General features: G+C 50.3%; 1 protein-coding gene and 1 pseudogene across 5 annotated transcripts in view; one reads left to right on the top strand and one right to left on the bottom strand.

The window, feature by feature from the left end:
- Positions 1-23,382, bottom strand: part of C7H1orf21 (chromosome 7 C1orf21 homolog) — a 263,879-nt gene that overhangs the window by 25,296 nt on the left and 215,201 nt on the right. Inside the window, exon 7 of one of the 5 annotated variants that reach the window (XM_078078064.1) lies at positions 7,620-8,168. The exons of 3 other annotated variants lie outside the window; for them this stretch is intronic. In XM_078078064.1, coding sequence (XP_077934190.1) covers positions 8,136-8,168 — 33 coding nt within the window. In that variant the 3' untranslated portion in view covers positions 7,620-8,135. Of the gene's footprint in view, positions 1-7,619; positions 8,169-22,218; positions 23,035-23,382 lie in introns of those variants that run through there. One more of the 5 variants, XM_078078063.1, reaches the window with a different exon arrangement.
- LOC118518651 (serine/threonine-protein kinase PLK1 pseudogene) lies at positions 4,394-7,317 on the top strand (annotated as a pseudogene).

Here is a 23,382-nt window from a genome sequence, read left to right on the forward strand (position 1 = left end):
GTCTGAGCCCTCAGTGCTTCCTTATTCATGGAGGATGCTGCCCAGTTAGGCGAGGGGTAGCTGCCGTGGGAGGAGGGACTGTGCCCCCCCAAGGCCTGGTGGCCTCTCCAACAGTGGGTGGAAAGAGGAATTTAACGAGGTTTTAAAGAAGACAATAAAGAAGGTTCAAAGGCGTGGCCTCTGGACTCAGCAGTTTATGAGAAGTAAGCCCAGTCCCCGAAAACAGCTGTTTAATCTCTGAAGAGAAGCCGAGTTTAAGCCCCAGTGAAAGCTGTTGGTGGAGTCCGCGGGTGAGGCTGTGACTGTCACCACCATATAAGGAGGCTGTCGTGGCTTCTCGCCAGCTTTGGGTGAGGGAGGTCAGGGGACCAGACAGGCGGGCCCAGGGCAGGGCAAATGCAGGAGGCCCTAAGAGGGGAGGTCCTGGGTGCTGAGAGGGGACTGGAGACCTGCAGTGCCCCTGGAATGAGCGCTGGAGGGACTGTGGAATTCATCTGGACCAACTCCCCGATTTCAGTGAGAAGACTGAGGCCCAGAGACGTGAGGCAGCCTGACCAACGTCAACCAGCTAGGCCGTGGCAAAGCTAGGAGTTAGCGCCCAGTGCTGCCTCAGCAGCCCGCGGAGCCCCTTCAGGTGGGATGTGGGAACCTTGGCTGATTCCCTAGCATATGAAGACAGTTTTCAAGATCAGTATCTGGCTTTCTTTCTTTCTTTCTTCTTTTTCTTTTTTTAAGATTTTATCCATTTATTTTAGAGAGAGAGAGAGAGACAGAGAACACAAGCCGGGGGAGGAACTGAGGGGGAGGGAGAAGGAGGAGGAGAGAATCTCAAGGAGACTCCGTGCTGAATGTGGTGACCGAAGTGGGTCTCGGTCCCCCAACCCTGAGATCATGACCTGAGCCAAAACCAAGAGTCAGACACTCAACCGACTGAGCCACCCAGGCGCCCCTGACCCTCTTCCCCGCCCCCTCTTCCCAAGATGAACGAACACCTGTGTGCCCCAGGCACGGGCATCGGGGCGGAGCATGGAGATGCCCAGGGGTGGCTGAGTCCTGAGGAGCGGCCACTAGGTACTTACGGCTCAGTGTGGTCAGGAGGCGGCAGCGGGAGCTCTAAGTGCATGAGGGTCATGGTCACTGAGTTCATCTTGGAGGCATCAGGGACTGTGTTCTGTAGGAGAGGATGCTTGTCCTTGTGTTGAAGAACGAGAGGGAGACAGGTGTTCGAGAAGCTTTAAGCGGGAATGGAAGACGCTGGGAATTTTATTTCAAATAAACGACTCTGGTGCTGATGTGAAGGGTGGATTTAAGGGGGCAGAGACTGGCAGGGCAGACCTGAGAGAAGGAAGAGCTTATGAGGGCCTGGAGTTGTACACGGGAGGTAGGCGGGCAGGAAAGAGTCAAGAAATATTTAAAAGGTAGCACCAGCAAACCTGTTGGTTGGTGAGGGGGCTGGGAAGCGGACTGAGGGGCGAGGCTGAGTGCTCAAGGTCACCTTGTCCATCTGTCGTCCGACGGCTCTTCCCTCAAGCTCCAGGCTGCTGGCTGGATGTCTCTATGCGGACAAGCACTGTCCCCTCAAACCCAAAGCCCTCTTGATTCTCTACAAAAATGTCTCCACCTTTTCATTTTCAGGTTTTAGTCCGTGGTTCCCTACCTTCCCTGTCTTCAAGCTCTAGTTTCAGCCTTTGTGGCTAGGGCCACCCTGGTCCTTACCTTGGCCGAGCATATGACTTCCCTCCGAGCAAATGCAACTCATCTGACTTTACCTGAAGCTGAATTTAAAAGGTACATCTAGTTACTTTCCAGGAACTGGTTGTTTTTCACCCCGAGCAGTTGAATAATTTAAAATTTAGTGAAGTTCAACAAACATTTACCCAAAAATTCATTATTTGCTAGACCCCAGAATCCAGCGAGAGCAGGTCAGTTTCTGCTCTCTAGGAGGTGCCCAGAATGTAAGGGGATCCTCTTTTTCTGAACGGCAGGCCCTGCGATTCCGGGTTTTCTCCACCTTGCTCTGGTGAACAGAATGGAGAAAAAAAAGTTGATTCAGAAAACAAAATTAACAAATAACAAAACTTTCTTAATTATTTGTTTTCATAGGATCTGACAATAGGTCTGTTGTAGAGAATACATTTTCAAATTTGACTTTTGGTTTTATTGTAGGTGCTCGATAAATATTTGTGGGATGAATGAGTGTCTAGGCTAAGAAAGCATTCATTGCAATAGGTCCTGTAAGACCTGATTTTTTAAAAGCAAGGGCTGGGAGGCACCCCTTGGCATCCTTGGCACCTGCACTGGGCCCTGCACTCACAAAAACTCAGGGCACGCTGGGTGGGTGAAGGATCAATTATTAGGATCACATTCTCCATTTATAAAAATCAATGATATTACTTTGTCCTGGAAAGTAGCTATTTAAAGTAGGTCTCTCCTGCATCCTGAAATCTTGTTACTGTAATTATTCAAATCAATTCAATATTTACTGAGAAAAAGTACAGATTGTTCAGGAAGGAGAGGGAGCCTTTCCCAGTTCCCTAAGAATTGCAGTCTAGGTGGTGGGGGAACTGGGGCCCGGGAGCTGGAGGGTGGTAGGAGTGTGGGCTCTGGGTGTCAAACAGGCCCCACACTCACCCCAGGAAAAAGCTACTTCTTTCAATCAGCAGTTCATCCGTGTTGCTGCGTGCATCAGTAGTTAGCCAAGTAATATTCCGTTACACGGATATACTGCATTATGTTAAACTGTTTGTCAGTTGATGCACATTGAAGTACTTTCTACTTTTCAATGTTTATGAATAGAGCTCCGGTGAACATTAACACTGCGAGTCCTGGGGTGCCTGGGTGGCTTAGTCAGTTAAGTGGCCGACCCTTGATTTTGGCTCAGGTCATGATCTCAGGGTCCTGGGATTGGGCTCTGCACTCAGCGGGGAGTCTGCTTGAGGAGTCTCTCTCTCCCTTTCCCTCTGCCCCTCCCTTGTTGCTTTCTCTCTCTCTCTCAAATAATTAAATAAATCTTAAAAGAAAAAAGAGTGCAAGTCTTTTTGTGGGCTTATGCTTTCCTTTCTCTTGGTAAAATACCTAAGAATGGGATTGTTGAGTGAAATGCTAAGTGGATGCTTATCTTTATGAAATCTTACAAAGTGTGCGCCATACCATTTTTGTACCCCCATGGGCGATGTATGGAAGTTCTAGTGCTCCACACTCTTGTCAACACTTGGTGTTGTCAATTTTTTTAATTTACTTTTAGCCATTCTAATGGATATGTAATGGTATTTCACTGCGGTTTTAACTTGTATTTTCCTAATGACTAATGATGTGGAACATATTTATCAAATGTGTACATATATTACATACATCTTTGTCAGATATATGCTTTACACATATTTTATCACAGTCTGTGCTTTATCTTTTCATTTTTCTTAACACTATCTTTTGAAGAGCAGGATTAAAAAAATTTTGATTAAGTCTAATTTATCAAGTTTTGTTTTTATAATGCATGGCTTTTGTGTTCTAGCTAAATATTTTTACTTTATTTTTTTTTAAGATTTTTAAAAATTTATTTGATAGAGAGAGACAGCGAGAGAGGGACCACAAGCAGGGGGAGTGGGAGAGGGAGAAGCAGGCTTCCCGCTGAGCAGGGAGCCCGATGCGGGGCTCGATGCCAGGACCCTGGGATCATGACGCGAGCCGAAGGCAGATGCCCAACGACTGAGCCACCCAGGTGCCCCTACATATCTTTATTTAATCCAAAGCTGTAATGGTTTTATCCTCCAGTTTTCTTTCAGAAGCTTTATAAATTTAGTTCTTGCATTTAGTACTTATCCATTTCAAGTTCATTTTGTGTGTGATTTGCAGGAAGGGTCAAAGTTCATTTATGCATATGAATGTCCAATTATACCAGCACAACTTATTAACCATATATGTGTGGACCCATAGCTGGACTCTTATTCTGTTCCATTGATCGATCTGTTTGTACTTGTGTGTCTATACTCTATGTGTGTCCAAGACCCCATTGTCTATTTTTGTAGCTTTATATTAAGTCTTCAAATCGGGTAGTATTAGTCAAAAGACAACTTTGTTCTTTTTCAAAATTGTTTTTCCTATTCTAGATCCCTTGCATTTCTATATAAATTTTATAATCAGGTTATGAATTTCTAAACAAAAACCTATCAGGATTTTGACTGAGATTACTTGTCCCTGTATGGAATTCCTTTTGATAAATTAGGAATGGTATTATTCCTAATTGCCATTGATTTCTGAACGAAACTTTGGCATTTCAGTAAACTGGCTGATTTTCACTTGGCTGAGTGTTTAGAAGCCCATGCTTCTCACCTTCTCTTCTGATCCTAGTATGCAATGAAATGAAGCATCGCTCTGGTGATAGAAACACCAGGGAATGTACCCAAGGCTCCAGGGACCACCATTTTGTCCTGAGAGGAAAACCAGCTTCCTCCTTCAGGTGAACTCTGTGTCTGCGACGGTGAGGTAAAACCTCACAACTCAGGCTCAAGAGAAGCTGTTTTAGGCATTTCCAAACAGCCACCCTTCCCTTGTTTGTCCAGAGCAAAGTTCATGTGGTTGTGGGAAAAGTCGTCTTACTCATAGCCCAAGAACACCACAGGCCCCAGGAAGAGAGTATTCTGGGAAGGGGTTGAGGAGAGGCCCAGAAAGAGCCGGGGCAGAGGCACAATCTTCTGGAAGCATTACCACCACTGGCAAGGGAGGTCTTCCAGATGCAATATCCAGAGCTGGGGCCATGCTGGCCACACAGCCAGCTCCCCTGGGGAGCGCTATCCTCAGAAAGCGCATTTCAGCAGGGGGACTGTTGCCTGTTCTTTATACTGTGAATTGTTAGCAGGTTCTAAATAGACCATTCATTTTTCCTTTGCGCACAGAAGGGTCTCACACCTCCAACTACCACCACCGGCTTGAATGTTTCAAGTCAAAACATTCCCCAAACCACAGCCCTTGGGTGAGATGCAGGGCTGGCCAAGAGTTTGGAAGATAAACAACCCCCCATCAGCCTGGAAACCACTGGGTACACAAGACGCTGGGGCAGCTTGCTCACAGAAGCTGGGAGCCCGAGCATTTTAACCAGTTAATCTGATAAAGCCACTTTCCCTCCCAATGCCTGCCTCTACTTCCCCTCTGTCCCAGGAAATAAGCCCATTCCCAGGACTGGCGGCCTCAGGGAATGGGGTGCAGGGCACAGAGTGGGACAGCCTAGGGCACATGGAGGACCTGAGCCACTCCCTCCCTAGTTGTAGAATAAAAAAAAAAGAGGCTTTTGTAATGTTCCCAGCACTGCGTTCGAATCAGGAAGCAGCGCAGCAGTGCCAAGCCTCCGTCAGACCCTACTAGATCCGCTGAGCAACTCCCGGAACAGGACGGGCGGTGGCGACTGCAGGGAAGCCAGCCCCAGTCAACCCTGGAAAAGCCAGGGTCTCAGAAGTTTCGGCTCCTGGGGCTGCCAGCCATAGCCAAGCTCCTGTGAAGGAGATCCGGGAGGTCCTAGTGGACCCTTGCAGCCGGCGGTGCTATCTGCAGGTGTTGCTTTCTGGGAAAGGGCACCTTCATCAAGTGCTTCGAAATCTAGGTCTCAGACACCAAGGTGTTTGTGGGCAAAATCTTGCCTACGTCGCTGCTACTCAAGCTGTACCAGAAGAAGGAGAAGGCATCCATGGAGATGTGCATGCACCGCAGCCGCGCCCGCCGACATGCCGTGGGCTTCCATGGCTTTTTCGAGTACGCGACTTGGTGTTGGAGCTCTGCGGCTGGAGAGGTCAGGGGAGGAAAGCACTGACTGAGCCTCCTTGGATGCCAGGACCTGCCCTGAAACCAAGTTCATCACTGGGACCTCAAGCTGGGCTAACTCTTACTTGGTGAGGATCTGGAGGCGAAACTAGGGGATTCTGATTGGCAACCAAAGTCAAGTATGACAAGGGGAGGAAGAAGCCCCTGGGCGGGACCCCTACTAACATAGCTCCGGAGGTGCTGAGCAAGAGGGCACGGTTCGGAAGTGGACATGTCCCTTGGGTGAGTCACGTGTACCTTGCCATTGGGCAAACCACCTTTTGAGATGTCTTGCCTCAAAGACACCGATGAAGAATGAATACAGTATTCCAAGCACATCAACCCCATGGCCACCTCCCGAGTTCACAAGATGCTTCGGACAGTTTCCACTGCTGTCAGACCACTCAGGAGCTGCTCAATGACAAGTTCTTTACTTCTGGCCGCATCTCTGCCCTTGTCCCCGCACCTGCCTCACCATTCCACCGAGGTTTTCAGTCGTTCCCAGCAGCCTGGACCCCAGCACCAGAAGCTTCTCATAATCCTCAGTAAAGGCAACAAGAACCCCCAGCCCCAGCCCCCTGGGAAAGAGGAATCAGCGGTCCAGGAGACCAGTGAGGTGGTAGACTCCCCCCTTGGGGACATGCTGTGGCAGTTACACGGCATTAATGCCTCCAAGCCGCCGGCTGAGGATCCCGCCTGCATCCCCATCTTCTGGGATGGCAAGTGGGGGGGACTATTTGGACAAGGACAGCCTGGTGTGACAACAGTGTGGGGGCGTGCTTCGATTACATGACTCATTCTCTGCAACGACAATGACAGCCTGAAGAACGTAGAGCATGATGACATAGAGTCCTCCCTCGCGGTGGGCTCCCATCCCAACTCCTCGATGAAGAAGATCACCCACTTTAAGGGTTTCCGAAACCATGTGAGCGAACACCTGCTGAAGGCAGATGCCAAGACCACGCCCCAGAATCTAGCCCAGCTACCCCGCCTGCGCACCCGGTTTTGCACCTGCTAGTCCATCATCTTGCACCTCAGTCTGGCTGTGTGCACATCAACTTCTAGGACTGTGCCAGACTCATCCTGTGCCCACTCATGGCAGCTAAATAGCTGACCTCGACGAGAAGTGGGACTTTGTTAGGTACCGCCTGAGCCCCCTGGAGGAGTACCCCTGCCTCCAGGGGCTGGCCGGCCGGTTCCACTGCGCCTGCATGCCGGGGGACAAGCTTCAGAGGCCATGCCCAGCCACCAACGGCCTCAGGGCCTCCTTCCCTCTGGACTAGTGCCCCCCTCACCCCCGCCAGGACCTTGGGCCCACATGGGTTAGCGCCCACTGTGCTATTTGGGGTAACGTGCCCCCTGGCCGCTGGGGACCGGGAGAAAGCTACCTCATCCTTGCAGGTGGGGTTTGCTCTGTGCATAGCTCTTTTTGAACATACTGGGGTGTGGATTGTATGGCCTCTTCCCCTTGCCTCCCAACCCCATCATATGAATTGTGTAGAATATTGCTACTGAACCCGGACTGTTCTTTCCTTGACTTTATATGCATTAAACCCCTGTGACTCTTTAAAAATTTGGGGAGTATTGATTGGCTGTTAGTTGTCATGTGCGCTCAGAGGCTGCCGGTCTCAGCCAATAAACAGCAAAAATGAAGTACTCCCGAGGTGCAGGGCAGAGGAGGCTTGGGGTGGACGGGATGCCCGCCTACGCTGTTCCTTGGTCCAATAAGACATGTAGCAAATATAAACAAATTCGGTGACAGCACATTACCAAGTCTTCCACAGAGCTCCTTCGACAAAAGGCAGTGTTCTGCTGAGAGCTGTGTTGGTCCTGGGCTGACAGGGCCCAGAGGACGCCACAGTGACTCTGCAACGGGGATACACCTCTTGTGAGTGGTGGGGGGGGAAGAAGGCAAACCTTGTGAGACCTCCTTTGAAGACCCACCGTCTCCAGGGCATCTAGCTGAGGAGTCAAAGAGCTCAAAAAGCAAGCCAAAAGCTTGGGAAGGCAGTGAATGCAAAGGAAAGGGAGGAAGGAACGCAAGGAACCCCAGGTGGTAAGTTCTGTGAGGGGTCCCCACTCATGGGCCTCACGACAGCATTGGTCCACTCAGGAGGGGTGGTTGGTCCAGGAGGGATGAAGTGCAGACGGGAAGGCTCAGGGATCCTGGAGGGAAGCTGGAGAAGGTAGCTCCGTGTTGACCCGGGCAACGAATGCAACCACACCAAGAAGACGACAGCACACGGCCCCAAGGCACACTTGCGAGGGGCGTTGTGGCTGAGCGGTTGCTGGCCAGGCCTCTGGGTCGGGGGCCCTGCGCTTGCTGCTGTGTGACCTTGGGCAAGTTACTCAGTCTCTCTGAGGCTCAGCTTCCCCAACTGTAAAATGAAGACTCAGCAGTTACTTTATAGGGGTTGTTGGGAGGATTTCCTGAGAAACATTTAGTCACGGCTCCAAAGTGGCAGTGACAATTACGAAGATGGAACACCTGGGGTCCAAGGGACAGCTTTCACGCCACACTTGCCTGGAATGACGTAGACTCTGCCAGTGTTTGGCAGACTCGGTTTCTACCAGGAAGCTCATCTGGCCTGGGACTTGAGGGTGGGAACTCCGCACTGACCACAGCCACGTTTTAATGCATGAAGAGGATTCCGTGAGCGCTGGGGGCTTCCTACTTATCCAGATGACCCTATCTATGTACTTATATTTCGGAAGATCCTCAAGCTTTTTCCTTCCAATTGTGTGTGTTTTGGTGGTGGGGCGGGGGGAGGCAGAAGAAGGGACGTTTGAGGCCAAGGCCATCTCTGTGACGGCAGGGCAGGAGCCAGAGGGGGACCTGGGGCACCAGAATCCCACTGCATCAGCAGAAGCACAAATACCAGACGATTGTCTCAAGGATAAAAGAGGATTTAGGATGACTTGATTTAAAGCTTCCCTTTCTCCTGTTTTGGGCACAGGCCTGGGTGTAGGGATGGGACTGAAAACAGACAGAGCCTTGTTAGGGACTTGAATTTTCACATGTAGAATGACAGAACTTCGGAAAGGGCTTTCTCCTTCATGTGCCCCTCCCATCATGTGTCATCTCACCTGATTTTGTTTTATTTTTTATTTTTTAATTTTTAAAAAAGATTTTATTTATTTGAGAGAGAGAGAAAGCAAGAGACAGAGCACGAGTGGGAGGGGCCGAGGGAGAAACAGACTCCTTCCTGAGCAGGGAGCATGACCCGGGCCTCGATCCCAGGAGCCCGGGATCACGACCTGAGCCGAAGGCAGACGCTTAACCAACTGAGCCACCCAGGTGCCCTAACCTGATCTTTAAATGTAAAACTCCATTTGTATTCCAGCGTGATCATGGGAGACTCGTCTCCTGGGGTCCCAGCCTGGTTTGTATCTGATGCGAAATGTGCAGGGGAGCCTTCAGCTGACACCGAAACTCTGGCAAAAACCGGCCGGCATCCCTCTCAGCATCCTCACCACCCAGCTGAGCCCCGGGCCAGCAGGGTGAGAGCAGATCGGCCTTTCCGGCCACCTTTCACTGGCTCTGCTCTGTGTGGTGGTATTCAAGGCTCCCAGTCCCCGGTAGGACGGCAAAGCATGAGAACCCAGCGTCGGGTCAGGGACCAGGTGTCGAGCATACCAATGACCAGACCTGTGTGAACAATTGGAGCGAGGGTTTGCAGTTCCAGCCGTGAGCCTGCCTGCTCCATGTGGGGAGATGCATATGTCTTGGGTCACATCCCAGCTGGCAATTTCCAAATTCACCAGGAATTCCGCCACCGCAGCCCCCAACTATAAGACTGATAACAACCCCCCGCCCCCTTCCCCGCCAAAGGCACTGGGTGCGTAAATCCTGCTTTTCTGTTTATTCGGCTCAGGGGTTCTGCAGAGGACGCACAGCCATGGCCCTCGGTCCCCTGAAACCGGGGACCCCTCCTTCACTCACACAGAGGCTTTGCTGGGGCCGGGGATCTGCCTTCCCTGAGGCTCGTCAGTTTAAGGGGAAGGGGTTCCTTTCTGAACGCTGTGTTCCAGCCCCAACACGCCTCCCACGAGAAGGGGTATCCTGAAGTCTGAGAGGCAACTGGCTGAGGAACAGGGTAAAGCAGGGACTGGCTTAGGCTGCTGCTTGAGGTGGGGCATGAAGGGTAAGCTTCCTGCCTGGGGTGGGGGCCCCCCCCGCCCCGAGCTGCCAATGGCAGCAGCAGGTTTCCCATCGGGGGATCTTCCTGAAATTTTCTCTTTGGAATGATGGAGCAAAATCGTGCCTGGAAACCAGATGGAGCCTGGAGGCCTTTCTCCAGCCTGAGCTCCTAGCCTTGCAGGCATTGACTCATTCTCTTGTCCCGTATCCACAAGAGGGACGCCCCTCCGCGTGTCACTGGGGAGTCCCTACTGGGTCCCCCACTTGCCCTGCTCATTCTCCCCATCGGCAACGATGGCAGACTTGTTTCTTTTTCCAAGCGCTCACAGCCCCGTGGAGTGTGTGTGTACAAACCCACCCACTCCTGTTCTTTAACTCCTGAGGCGCCAGGTGTATTTTGCTCAGTTGTGTTTGCTGGTGCCCAAGTCCGTGGCATGCAGTGTACACACGTGGTTCTGAAATTCTCCCTGTGTCTCACCATTGCCTGGGGAGATATTTAGAAATGCCCGGCCCCACTCCCAGAGACCCTGAGTTAACTGCCCTGAGGTCCGGACAGTGACGGTGACGGGCTAGAAAGCTCCCCATGGGATCCCAATGTGCTGTCATTGTTGAGAGGCCCCCAAACACTTGTCTCAGAATGAGCCAATCAGGCAGCTTTACCCCAGTGGCACTTTCTCTTTTATTTATTTATTTTTTTTGAGGGGGGCTGGATTCTCAACACTTGTGGACATCATGAAACCTAGGGCATCTGAAGGTGCCCACCAGAGAATGTGTGTGGGCTGGGCCAGAGGGTTTGGAAGGGAGCTGGCATCATTTCTGGGGCAAGGAGAAATTAAGTTAGGGCCCAGACACCAGCCTTCATAGCCTGGGGTCAGAGCCCAGCAAAGGGAAGCAAATCGCCCGGGACATCTGGACCCGTGGCATGCCCCAGGTACCCTTACTGGTGGGGGCACAGTGACTCTGGGTTCTTCACCCCCTGTCATCATCACACATTTGCTCTGTGTGTGGCATGGGTGGTGTGCTTGCTGTGCCCTTGTGTGTGGGGAATGGACTTTTGGAAATCCAGCGGGCTCTTCCTCTCCGTGTTTTTTAGTCACTGTTTTTTTTTTTAAAGATTTTATTTATTGGGGTGCCTGGGTGGCTCAGTCGGTTAAGCGTGCTCTCTCTCTCAAATAAATAAATAAAATCTTATTTATTAAGGCAGATGCTTAACCGACTGAGCCACCCAGGCGCCCCTTATTCACTCTTTTTGAGGCTTATCCGTGTTGACACAAGATTAACTGCATTACTATTTATTTATGCGTTCTCTTTTTGATGGTCATTTAAGACTGTGTCTAATTCTTTCCCGTTGGAAATAATGCTACAACTTGAGGTAGAATGTCTATTCTGGTACATGGGTCCTGCGCGCAGGTGTTCACTCTCTCCGCGGCCATTGCCACTTTCAGGCCTGCTGCGTGCCCGCGCCGGGCTCTCCTACGGGTCACCGTCCTCAGCATGGTGATCTGGCTCTCAGTCGGTCAGTGTCTGCACTGGGCCCGGTCGCCTGGCGTTTGGTGACCTAGTCTGACACCAGAACTCTCCGTGGCTCAAGTCTCGGGCTTCTACCCCACCCCCCACCCCTATCTGGCCTCTCCTGTAAGGGAATGTTCTTTTTGGCAGGAAAGATTGGTGGTGTCTTGGAGCCATAAGGTGGGGTGTCATGCAAGTGGGCAATTTTAACTGGACCACAAAGGAAGTTCAGTTTATGGTGATGAGGAGAGATGGAGAGTTTTCCTGATGAGGGGACAGCAGGGACCAGAGTAGAATAAACATGGCAGAGCAGTATGGGGGTGAGGACTGGGCGAAGAGCAGGCTGCCCGATGGCAGCTGGTTCTGGTGGGAGCCGGCAGCTTCTTTTGTAACACGAGGTGATGGAGGAAGTTAAAGCCTCATGTCCACCTCCCGACGACTTTGCTTGAGTGTTCTGGCAGGACGTGGTGGATGGGCATTGTCGCTGGCAGGGCGATGGTGGCCCGGGGAACCCTGGGAAGAAGCACCTGTCCCCCACAGCCATGCCAGGGGCCCGGCTGGGCTTTGGGCTTGCTCACTCCTAAGACTTGTGGTCTACAAACTCATTTTCCTCCAACCCATTCAGAGTTGAGGCTCCAGGAAGCGGGGTGTTGTTCTCCCTCTGGGGCTCACAGGCTGCTTCTCGGCCCTCCTGCCTCCCAGTGAGGGAACTTGGGAAGCCACGTGCAGGCTTCAGCCCAGCAATGACCAGGGACCTGGGAACTGATGTCACAGCCACGGGGTTGGGGAGCGGACACCACAGGGCAGTCCAGCGTCCTCTCAGCTCGACTCGTCTTTGGCCTGAGGTTAAAGGAAGCCCCCAAAGCCCCAATCTGGGGTACAGGAGACCAGCATGTGTGGGGTTGGGTGAGGGAGCTCATCAAGCTTGGCTGGCCTTGTGATTTCAAGCGAACTTCTGCTGGGAGAAACAGGCTTATTGTTTTTGAAAGCATTTACTCTGGGCAGAAGCTTGGGCTTTTGCCTTGTTTGACCTCCCGTAAAACTCAACTGCAAATTTCCAGCTCTACTGTTTGCAGGAATAAACCTGGGGGACAGTTACCGACTCCTTCCCCTTGGTTGGCCGTCCCCCTCCTGTGTCCACCCCGGACCCTGACTCTCACCTCCACACCGTTAGGAAATCTCGAGGGAAATGTTCCCAAGGGCAAGGGTGGACGGCAGGAAGCTGGCTGGGCTGGCTGATGGACCATTTGTCAGACGTGAACAGGCTGATGCGGCAGGGAAGATGGAGCCAAAGGATAGTGCTTTGACTTCATGCTTTGAGGCTCTGTGTGTGTGCGTGTGTGTGCGTATTTCTCTTTGGTAGATCCTGGAAGGCCAGTGCAGTGAGAGAATTAATTATTTTGAGCCTCCCATAGGTGCCAGGTACGCACTGTGTTGGAGTTGGGCAGGAGAGAGACTGTAAGGCATCTGCCTCATTTTTTCATGCTGCTTCTCCTGCATTTGACTTTGAAGAAGGGCATTCCTTAAGTCCTCACCTCCCTGCCCCCACCCCATTTGGGAGACCCAAGGGCCTGGCGTACACCGTGTCATGAATAAATGCCACTGAGTGAGTGACTGCCTTCGTGAAGTGGGTGGCTGTTTACTGAGCATTTACTATGGGGTCTCCTCATATCCAACCTATGAAAAAATGTATTGTTTTTTACAGATAGGGTAGGTAGACACTAGGCTCAGGAAGGTTAAGCGACTTGTCCCAGGTCTTGCAGCTAGGACTGTGTGTATGTGTGTGTGTGTGTGTGTATTGGGGAGGGTGGGTGGAGATGTACAAGAGATTTAAAAGGCTCATGGCATCATTTTAATTATTGCTCATTCTTGCAACTTCATCACATCCGTAAATTTGTGCATTTGTAGAGCTGATGGGATTGAGTGGGCTGCCTCTGGAGCCTGGGGGCAATGAAAACAAAGTTGGGGGTTTTCCAAGCGGGTGCCTGATGCAGTACATTATCTCTAAAAACAGAACCTAAAAGAATGGATAGGAGAAGCCCTCTGTACCAAAAATAGGGAAGAAGAGAGATGAGCGGAGGGACCAGAGGGACAAGATCTTCTGCGACATTTAAATGGCCCCCTCTCTGAGACCCAGGAAAGAAGAAAGGCACACAAAGGAACAAAGCCAGGTCAACTGTTAAAAATTATTTAATAGAAAGTCCAATGTCAAAATGTAACAATAAACAAAAATACACATGTATAAATATGTATATATAATTAGACCTGTACACTTTCTCAGACCCTTTTCAAAATGGAACAGAATCATCATTACATCTTGGTGGTCAAATCAACAATAATATTCAAGCGACGTGGACCCACTGGTGCCGTGGGGAATATACTGCAGAAGCAGTTGGAGGGTTCAAAGAATTCCAATCATGTGAGAGCTGGGAGGATTGCCAAATGTCCTCTTCTGGAAACCCAGAGAGGGAAGATGAGCAATCCCACGGCTCTGGACATTGCACCTGATCTTTTCTTAGCACCTGTAGCCACCACTGTCCAGGGATAGCTTTCCTGTCGGGCAGGTTTTTCATTATTGAAATTTAGGTTGTTTGGAGTTTGTTTGCCCTGTCTCCCAGATGAGAAACTCCTGGGATTTTTATCTTAAGACCTTCTTATTCTGCAGGCCAAGTGCCAGCACAGTGGTTTGGGGATGGATGCCGTGAAGGTGTGCCGATTTGCTCTTAAAACAGTAGTGTCCAAAGTGGGTGTGCACATACCAGGGGGTACTCAAGGTCCCCCTGAGGTGTTCAGAGAGAAGATGCCAGAACCTCTGTTTATAATATTTTGTATCTTATTCTTTTAAAATGGCTACACTGTGTACTTTTTATAATGTGTCTAATATAGTAGTCCAGGAGTATGTGAATATAGGCTTTCAATAAATTAATAAACATCCAGAGGGGGTGCATCTCACAGAGTTTTTGTGTACGGTAGAAATAAACGGGTCCCCACTGCTTTATAGAATTCACGTGCATGCAGAGTGCTGGGGAGGCTGCCCTGCTGGGCTCCCATGCCCACCCCAAGGAGGCTTTGCAGGTGCTCAGAAGATCATTGCCCCAAGATACCCCTCAGACCCAACTGAGAGCGGATGCTTCCTAATCCTGCCACGGTATTTCACTTGAATGTAAGGCCTTATTCATAAGTAAAACACAACACACAGAGCAAATACACAGCCACGGACAACTGGCAAGGGGGCATTTTGATTCTTTCCTGGTGACAGTGAGGGAACCAGACCGGAGCAGACAATGGGGAGAGGGTGCCCTAAGGCAAACCTGGCCGTATTCCATGACCATCCCCCTGCCACCACCAAGGGGACCCCGCAGGACCTTAATTTTAAGGTAGGTGTGTGTGAGGCCAAATGCTCTTGTCAATTTCCAGCATCACGACTGCCACAGGCCAAATTCTAATCGAAAGGACTAAGACTGTGGGATACTCAAGTGGGAACCACAAGACACAGAATTAGAAATTCCTCACCAAGGAGCCGGAGGAATATCTGGGAAAAGGGTGTGTGTGAGCTAAATTCTTTCCAAGGGTTCAGAAGGCTGGTGTTGCTTTTGAATATGCCAAGCTGCACCCAGAAGGGCGGGTGTTGGGGGTCTTGCAAAAGAGGTCAGCCCCAAGGAATATTCAGGGCCCTTGGGGATCCCTGGAGACCGAACTACTTGGCTAAGAAAAGTGCCTTCAGCACCTAATTCCTCCAACCTCTCAGGGAAACCATGTCACTTGTTTGAGCCTTTACTTAAGTTTCTAGAAACCATGCTGCCTCACAGCTAGTATTTTCATTCATCGAATTCTTTTCCTTCTCTTTATAAAACTTCTAATTATTTGTGGGGTGAGGGGAGGGAAGAACCCAATGCTCTGAACTCTGAATAGGTTCTCTGGAAAACCTAAAAGGCACTGTGAGGTGTCTCCACAGAGAGCCTGCTTCTCCCCAAGCCTCCCTGCTTCACGACCGGAGGGCACAGGGCTGAGCTCGGTGGCCTCCTTGTCCCCACGAGGTCCAAGGTGGCTGTCTAGGCTGGCAGGTATTTGCCGTGTGCATACAATCCACTTGTGCTTTTTGTTTTGTTTTGTTTTTATTTTTTACTATCCCCTTTCTTTGGCAGGATTCAGGTGTGCACTCCAGACCTAGCGGAGGCTTGGCCGCAGGGCATGACCGAACCCGGCGGCTGCCTCTGGGTAGGATGAAGGAAGGCGTCACACTAAGCCCACGAGCCCTCGGCTGTTTCCCAGGAATTCATCTTAGGGCAGCCCCCTCATCGCGGGGTCTAGGCCAGCCTCGTGCCAAGAGGTATTTTAGCCTCGGTGGCTGTACAGACAGGTCAGGACGACCAGGCGCTGTCCCCTGCATGTCTCTAAGCCAGAGCTAGCCCAGGTTAAAGCCCCTGAATTCAAACAGCGTTTGGAGGGAGGTAAGGTGCTGGGGTGGGGGGCAGAGGACACATGGGGACAAATCACCTCAGCAAGTGTGCGCTCCCACAGCAAGAGGGCAACCCCAGGCCCTGAGGCTGACCACACGTACCTCTCTGGCTGACCTCGGCAGTGACCTCGGCTTCGGAGGGCAGAGCGTGGTCTACAGCTCTTCCCTATCCCTCCCCTCCCCCGTCCACATGAGGCCCCCTGGGACCAGCCAGCTGACGGCCTGCCCTCACCCCCTCTCTTCTCCTCTCCTCAACTCCCAGCTTCAGCTGCTTTGCTGCACACCCGCCCGAGAGCGTACACCGTCCCTTCTGTGGGCTGAGTCCCATGCTGGGCCCTTTGTAACGCCCTCCCTCCGTCCTCTGACACACTTGAGCTTGGATGTCACCTCTTTCTGGAAGCCCCCGGATTCTCCAAGCTGGGCAGCTGCCACTTTGAGAAGCTCCCACAGCACCCGGGACTGACGCTTACGGTGTCCACACTGTCTCCCTGACTGACGGTAGGCTCCTCGAGGGCAGGAGCTGTGTTCGGCTTATAACCGGCTGTTACGGGCGATTGTACCAGGTGCTCTGTACATAGTCTGCTGGATGAGCGAGTCCGCAGCCCTAGAGAAGGCAATGCTAAAGATGCTCCGTCTGGGACAACCTACATGCAGGGGCCCCAAATGCACACGCTGGTGTCGGAACGTCGCAGCGTAACGGCTGGGTTGCCAGTCAGGGCCACGCTGGATGAGCCGGCGAGGGCATGAGAAACACCGTGGCTGAATGTGGCTGCGCCTGGCCCGTAGCCTCGGGGATGCGTCCTTTACGCACCAGGGCTTGGGACAGGAGGCCGGCCCCAGTACCCAGGCTAGAGGCCCAGCTGAGGCCGACGAGCCAGTGGCAGAGTATCCTGGTCCAGAGCGGGCACAAGGCCAGGTCGGCCAACAGACCTCCGTCCTCCTCACTGAGTCTAACTCAAAGTTTCGCAAGAGGGATCACTAGCTTTTCCTGTTCTGGCATTATTAGAGTTATGCTAATATTTTCCTAGATGTTATCTTAGAGATTAAAAAAAGCAAAGTACAGTTCTCCCTTGGAGTATTTCAATGATAAAGTAGTTATATATTTTCTTTCTCTAAGTACCTGTGTGTGTGTGTGTCTGTGTGTGTGTTAAGAAAAGAGATCCGAATTTAGAGTCCTAATAAGGCAGCTGCCTGGTTCTGTTCCAGGAAAATAGATATGCCTTTTTAAAAATAAATTTGCATCTTGTTTTGAATGGAAAAGCTGGCTTGAAATCTATTGTGAAGCCTCCCTTCCCTCGCTCACTTGACGGTCACGAAAGAACAGTCCCTGAAGGTCTGGACTGAAATGCCAAAAAAACAGGGGCTGTTTGAGCCCCTCTGGGTCTAGGCCAAATGGCCCCTAAGGTTCTAGAACTATTTGCAACCCTGGAGACCCTACGGCAGTTCTGGCTGAGTTTACGATGTTCTTTTTACTGCTTTTAAGTCTTACTCAATCGTGTTCAAAGCCCTGGGCTAAAAATAACTCTCGGAAAGGGAAAAAGGGAGAATTCTGGGTAGAGGAGGAAGACGGTATTAGAATGAGGCCTTTGGTTTAGGAACGAATCTTGCTGAATTAAAGCCACTTCTCTGGCTTACAAGAGACAAGAGCCACTTCCCACATCATCTTGAGGGAATCTGACAATTGTCAGGTTTGAAAGAGGCAAGATCTTGGGGATAGTTTTCATAGAAAACTGAACATACTAGCACCCCCTCTACACAAGGAAATGTTTTTGATTCTTTCAAGCCCAGTGAGGGCAGGGGTGGGCCCCCTCTAGGCAGCACCTTTAAGAGTTGCCATGGAGACGTGAGTCATCTGTTTTAGAGGACGTGCCTTGAAAAGCAAGGCAAGGAACTCTGGGAAGTTCTTGGGCTCTTCTGACCTTGGACACGTTATTTAAATGACTGTCCAAGTCATGACATGACTCTCCAAAACATTTAAGGTCTCGAAAGAGATTCACATTTAGTTGCAGTGCTTCAACTGGCCTGGAAAATACAGACCCGGTTCAAACGTCAAAAAGAGACATCCAGCCCTGGCCCACAAGAAAGGATTTCAAGTCAATGGTCCAGGCCTTGCGTCTACCTTGGACGATCGGGTTCTCCCACACTTCTCTGCAAGGTTAAGGCTTTTCACCCTAAAACGATGCAGTCTGGGATGAAATAAGCCTTGGGAGCCCAGAAAGAATCACAGCATTCAAAGGCCTGTTCTGGCTGCCTCTGGAATTTCACCATACAAGTAACAGGTTCCTTTTCCAGATGCCAAAAGGGTTCCAGGAAGCGAGACACGTGCCTAAATACCCAAAGCCTTTTCCTTCTGGGCACTAAATTTCTGTTAGCCTCTCGCGGTATGTGTGTAGCTCGCCAGATTCGGGAAGGCCAAGGAAAACATTCCCCATGGCAAACCCAGCTGGTGATGAGCCAAAGAGTGATTCTGGAAGAGAGAAGCCCCCAAAGGGTTCTTTTCACAGTGTTGCAAAGGGTATAGAAAGAATAACAAAATTCAGAAAATACTTGAATGACATCTTTCCTCCTTTCCCCATGGGCACTGATAGGGGACAGACGCATTCTGTACTTAGGATACGCTACTTGGAACATGAGGGTCACAAGTTCACTTCACGGGATTACTGGGAGGATGACACAAGACAATTACAAAATGCCTACCACAGGATCTGGCACAGAGTGAGTATGAACAATAAATATCAGTTCCGTTTCCTCTTTCCCCAGGATTAGGTTAGATCCCAGATAAGGTACAAGAGTCTTCCTGAAAGACGTGGGAGAGCTAGTGAGTCTTAAGGTTGGTCCCATAAGTAAATACATTCACCCAGCATCCTCGGTTTCTGCTGTAGTTTTTGACCCTTTTCCGGAGACACGCGAAAAGGTGACTGAAGGACATTTTTCCCCCTTGGAAAAACATGTCCATTCACTGGCAAAAGGCAATTCATAGAAGTCATTCACAAAATTCCAAAGGTTTATTGCAAGGGCATTTGCATTGGGAAAGCCGACTGCCTCACCCAGGTGCACGCAGGTGCGTGGGGGCCCGGGGGTCCGCATGAGACATCCAGAAGCCCACGTCCCTGCCTCCAGTCACCTTTTCACCATGCCCCCAAATACCCATTCCCTCTCCCCGACCAGGTCTTCTTTATCTACTGGGGTTTTGCGCCACTTCATACAAAGCTTACTTTCTGAGAGGTACCAAGAGATAAAGCTCTGAAAATGCCTCCCAGGGGCAAAAGCACAGAAGGCAGATTTTCTGTCAAATGATCCGGTGCGATCTAATACTTCTTTTTTTTTTTTGAATTTGGGAGCTGGGAGGAGGGAGGCTGCCTTAGACACCAAATCGTTTTGCTTTTCACAAAGAACGTATCAGAGTCCTCGAGTCCAAGATTCAGAGTCAGTATTTTCCCGGCTTGAGACATGGATCATTTTTCTTCCTATGAAACCAACATATTTAACGGGGTTTCTTTCCTAAGACCAGTAGGGATGGAGCGCTCCTTTCAGATTCTTGCCTAATGTCTAAGCAGAATTTGTAACCAATACGCTGGCCTGCATCACAGGCTCCTGAGGTAAAATTCGTGAGAGGTACAATCTCTGTTTTTAGCAGGCTTCTGGGACAGTCTGGCCCTTAGAGAAAAAAAAGTCTCGATGAGGTTGGGAGGAGGGCAGTTAGAACTCGAAGCAGGATGGCATCCAGTGGGATGGAAACGCGGGCTCCATCATCCCTGGGCTGCACCGGGGGGCTGTCCAGTGGCAGGCGTGGGGGGGGTCATCCTGGGCTGACTCTGGGGGCGCCCCCGACACGGAGGGGCTTCCCTGCCTGGCACAAAGGACCTGAGGCTACTCCTTCCTCCTCCAGCCCATCTCTCACTCGAGTCGGAGCAGCCCAGTCTCAGAGCGGGGGCCGTGCAGAGGGGAGAGACCAGTCCCCCCAAGGCCCGTGGGGGGCCCCCGCTGCTGCCGCGGGCTGACCTAGTGTCCTCGTCTCTGGACTTCATTCGTTCTTTGTCCCTAAATCGGCCAGAACACCCCTCCATGCTCCAGCCTGGGGGCTACGAGGCATGGCTGAGGTTCTCTGGCAGTAACGAACACGTACTCGGTTATGGACAGCAAGTACTCCATGATCCTGAATCTCCGCCAACCAAAAGAAAGCAGCGCATATTCTGCTGAACTCTGACAACTCCACAACTCGGAGCACATAAAGCGTGTGCGATCCAGTTGGAAACCTTCTAGACGGTCGGCCCCACTCGCTGGCCCCCAGGCCGCTGGACTGTGAACTGCACCCAAGCCCGCCGCCATGCTATCAACTCTCTCTGCTGAAGGCGTCTCACCGTCCATTTTTCGTCCTTTCTTTTTCTACCTCCTTCCGCCAGGCCACTCCCCGCTCCCCTCCCTCCCTCCTTCCATCTCCCTGAGTCGTCAGCCGGCAGAAGCACTAGTTTCTGGATGATTCTTTTCATGGTATCTGAGACAATCTGCTTCATGTTCAGATACACAGGGAGAAAAAAGGGCAAAATATTTTTGCATTAGACCTTTTGCAGAAGCCATAAAAAAATAAAGTACAAACACAAATCACTTGACAATTTTATGATTAAAGCCAACGATGGAAAAAACAGACAGTTTAGAGTGTTGCTAACATAATCAAGTATCTCATGCCAACCCACTCAACCACCCCATTTTTCAGATCTATTTCTAGATATACCAAATTTGTCTGCAGATGAAATCACGTCTGCACATCAAAGAGTTAAACTTGGGAGACAAGGACTCCAGGTGAAAAGCCCCTGGGTTCACAGGAACCAGTTTCTAGTTTTATGAAACACTCAAAAGTCAACTTCCCAAGAAACACTTGGTTCTGGGCACATGTGTATCATGTCAAAATGCTAAACAGACTAGAAAAAATGATATGAGCATGTATCATCTTTGGGTAGAAGGTGGGCGGTTTTTCTGGGAAGACACTTTGAGACACCAGGTAGAGCAGCCCCGTGGAAGATGCTTAGTGCCTGCGACCCTCTTCCTCGAGAGGAATCAGAAAATCACATAACAGTGAACAAAGTCCCACGTGGACAAGATTCAGGTGGGGCTCAGCAGTTCATTTACAGCTGAGGAAAACTATTTTAGTCACTTGGCCAAAAACCATACAAAGGGAGGGAACGTAAACCCCTAGGCGACTTCACTCTCTCTGCATTTTTCTGCTTGAAGCAGGATAAAAAGCCTTAAATTTTGGCCGCATCTCTATTTATGTAACAACCACAGCTGCTCCCCAAAGTAGCTGCGGCTGCCTGAAAGAATTAAGGGCTTTTGTTGCTACCATGTGAGTCCGTTTTCTGTAGCAATTGACTGAGTTTCCTGCCCCTCACTTCTGTGCCCTGGGGTCTAAGGGCAGATGAGGAATCTCCCCATTAGCCCATCCTTGGAGCCATCCGTTAGACGGATGGATTTTAAAGTCAAGGCTCATCTTCTCAGCAAGAGCACATTTAGCTTCTTATTCTGGTCTGTGGCAGGTGATCTCTCGGCTACCCAGGACAAACAACGACTCCCCGCCTTTGGACGGTGGCAGTGTGGCTGATCCCGAGCCCCTCACGTTCAAACCCCCCGAGAGAGAAACCTACAGTGCTCCTTCTGTGTTTCCGTGGCCCAAAGCCCCACCTGGCCTGTTGGCATAGCATTTAGCAGGGTGCCCTGCCCTGAAAGTAACAAAGAGAACCCTCATCCAAGCTATCAAACGCGTTAAAAAAATACAAAAGTTATTTTCTCCTTTTGATTGCTATTTACTTGTGACAACATTTGTTAAAAATATTACTTCTGTCTTTGAGAAGAGATCATTCTCTTCATATAATATGGAAAAATAAACTCTACCAAACCCACAGTTCACATTCCCCAACACTGCCCCAGGGCTTTGGCTTCCGCATCTGCAAATAGCATCACCAGGGTCAATGTACTAGGTTTCCAGTAGGCGAACGCTTGGCACTGTCCTGGCCAGTGCCACGAGCGAGAGAAGAAGTGGCAAGACTCACGGAACATTCGGAAGGGAGCGAGTGAGGACATAGGATGGCTTATCTGCTAACAAAAGGAAAGGACACAGGGTGGTTTCGGGCCTTCCTAAAACGTCGAGGGGGATGTCCCCTCATCTCCCCTGACCACTGGCAGCCCTGCCAATGGTGGCGGATGATCGATGGGAGGGTAGGGAGCCAGGAAGCTCAATTATCGGTGTCCCTGCAAAGGAGGGCTCATCTTTCGCACCCAAGATCACTGTAAGACACTGAACTGGATGAATGGGAGAAGACAAGGATACATAAAAACAGTAAAATGTTTATTTTCTTAGAAAAAAAAAGGGGGGGAAGAGGGATTCAGAATGATTGTGATCACACTTCCATTGGCATCTGAGCAAAGCCAATGTTGCAAGCTTATCCTTGATGAAGATACCTAGTCAACGAAACCACCTGCTGCCCACTCCTACGTCACTCCGTCACTCCGGGAGTCACGTCCCCACGTGCTTTTAATGGATAATGGCTTCTTTACTTCTTCTCAGCAGAGAAACAAGGCTTGCCATAGCAACCATCCCATCTCCAAAGCGCAACAGTGCCAGTGAGAAGCAAGGCTCTGGACCGCTCGGGAGAGACAGAGAGGGAGGAGAGAGGGAAGGAGACGCTTGTCTTAGAAGCAGAATAGTTCTACAACAGAAGTTTGATATCTGAGTTCACCACTACCTCATCTTATATAGAAAATAGTTTGGAGAGCATCTGTAAAACCAACAGTGTCTTTAAGGTGACATTGCAGAGTTTTGCTGCATACCTGGACACAAGAGAAGTGAGAAGTTGCAACGAGTTTTAACTAGCAGCAACAAAGAAAGTTCGATAACAGTTTTTTGTGTGTGTGTTTGTTTTTAGCAATATTCCTTTGCAAGTTCGTTAAGAAACACTGTAATTTAATGGGGCATACGATATGGAACGATCTTCTTTTTGCTAGAGTGCTGTTCGCTGGAGAGAACCGACCTTTGCAAAGATTTCAACTGGGGTGTAACCTATTTACACAGTAGTGGCTCCTGGTTTCAGTGGTAGAATGGGCGCTATGTGATATCCTCTTCTTCGGAACAGTAATCTCGACCCTTGAGGGGAAAAGAGAAGGACAGCACATGAGTGAGAAATTCAAAGCAGAACCCGAGACGGTGAATCACCAGCAATTTTCTCTCAATGTCTATATCCTTGGGAGAGAACTCAGGCTTTATCAGTGACTACGGGGCACAAGGGAGAGAAGTCGCAAATTCCTGTCGGCTGATTTATCAACAGTATATGCCTCAGGGCACGGAAGTGTTCCCAAGCCCCAAATAAGCCCTTACTTTATATTGGTAAGAACTTATATTAGGCACATACAAGACTCAGTCTTTCACCAAGAAATTACCAAACGGACCATCCATTCAGGAGACCAAGTTCTCAAGAGCAAGAGAAACTGAAAT

Source organism: Halichoerus grypus, chromosome 7 (assembly GCF_964656455.1).
Source record: "Halichoerus grypus chromosome 7, mHalGry1.hap1.1, whole genome shotgun sequence".
Classification (NCBI taxonomy): Eukaryota; Metazoa; Chordata; class Mammalia; order Carnivora; family Phocidae; genus Halichoerus; species Halichoerus grypus.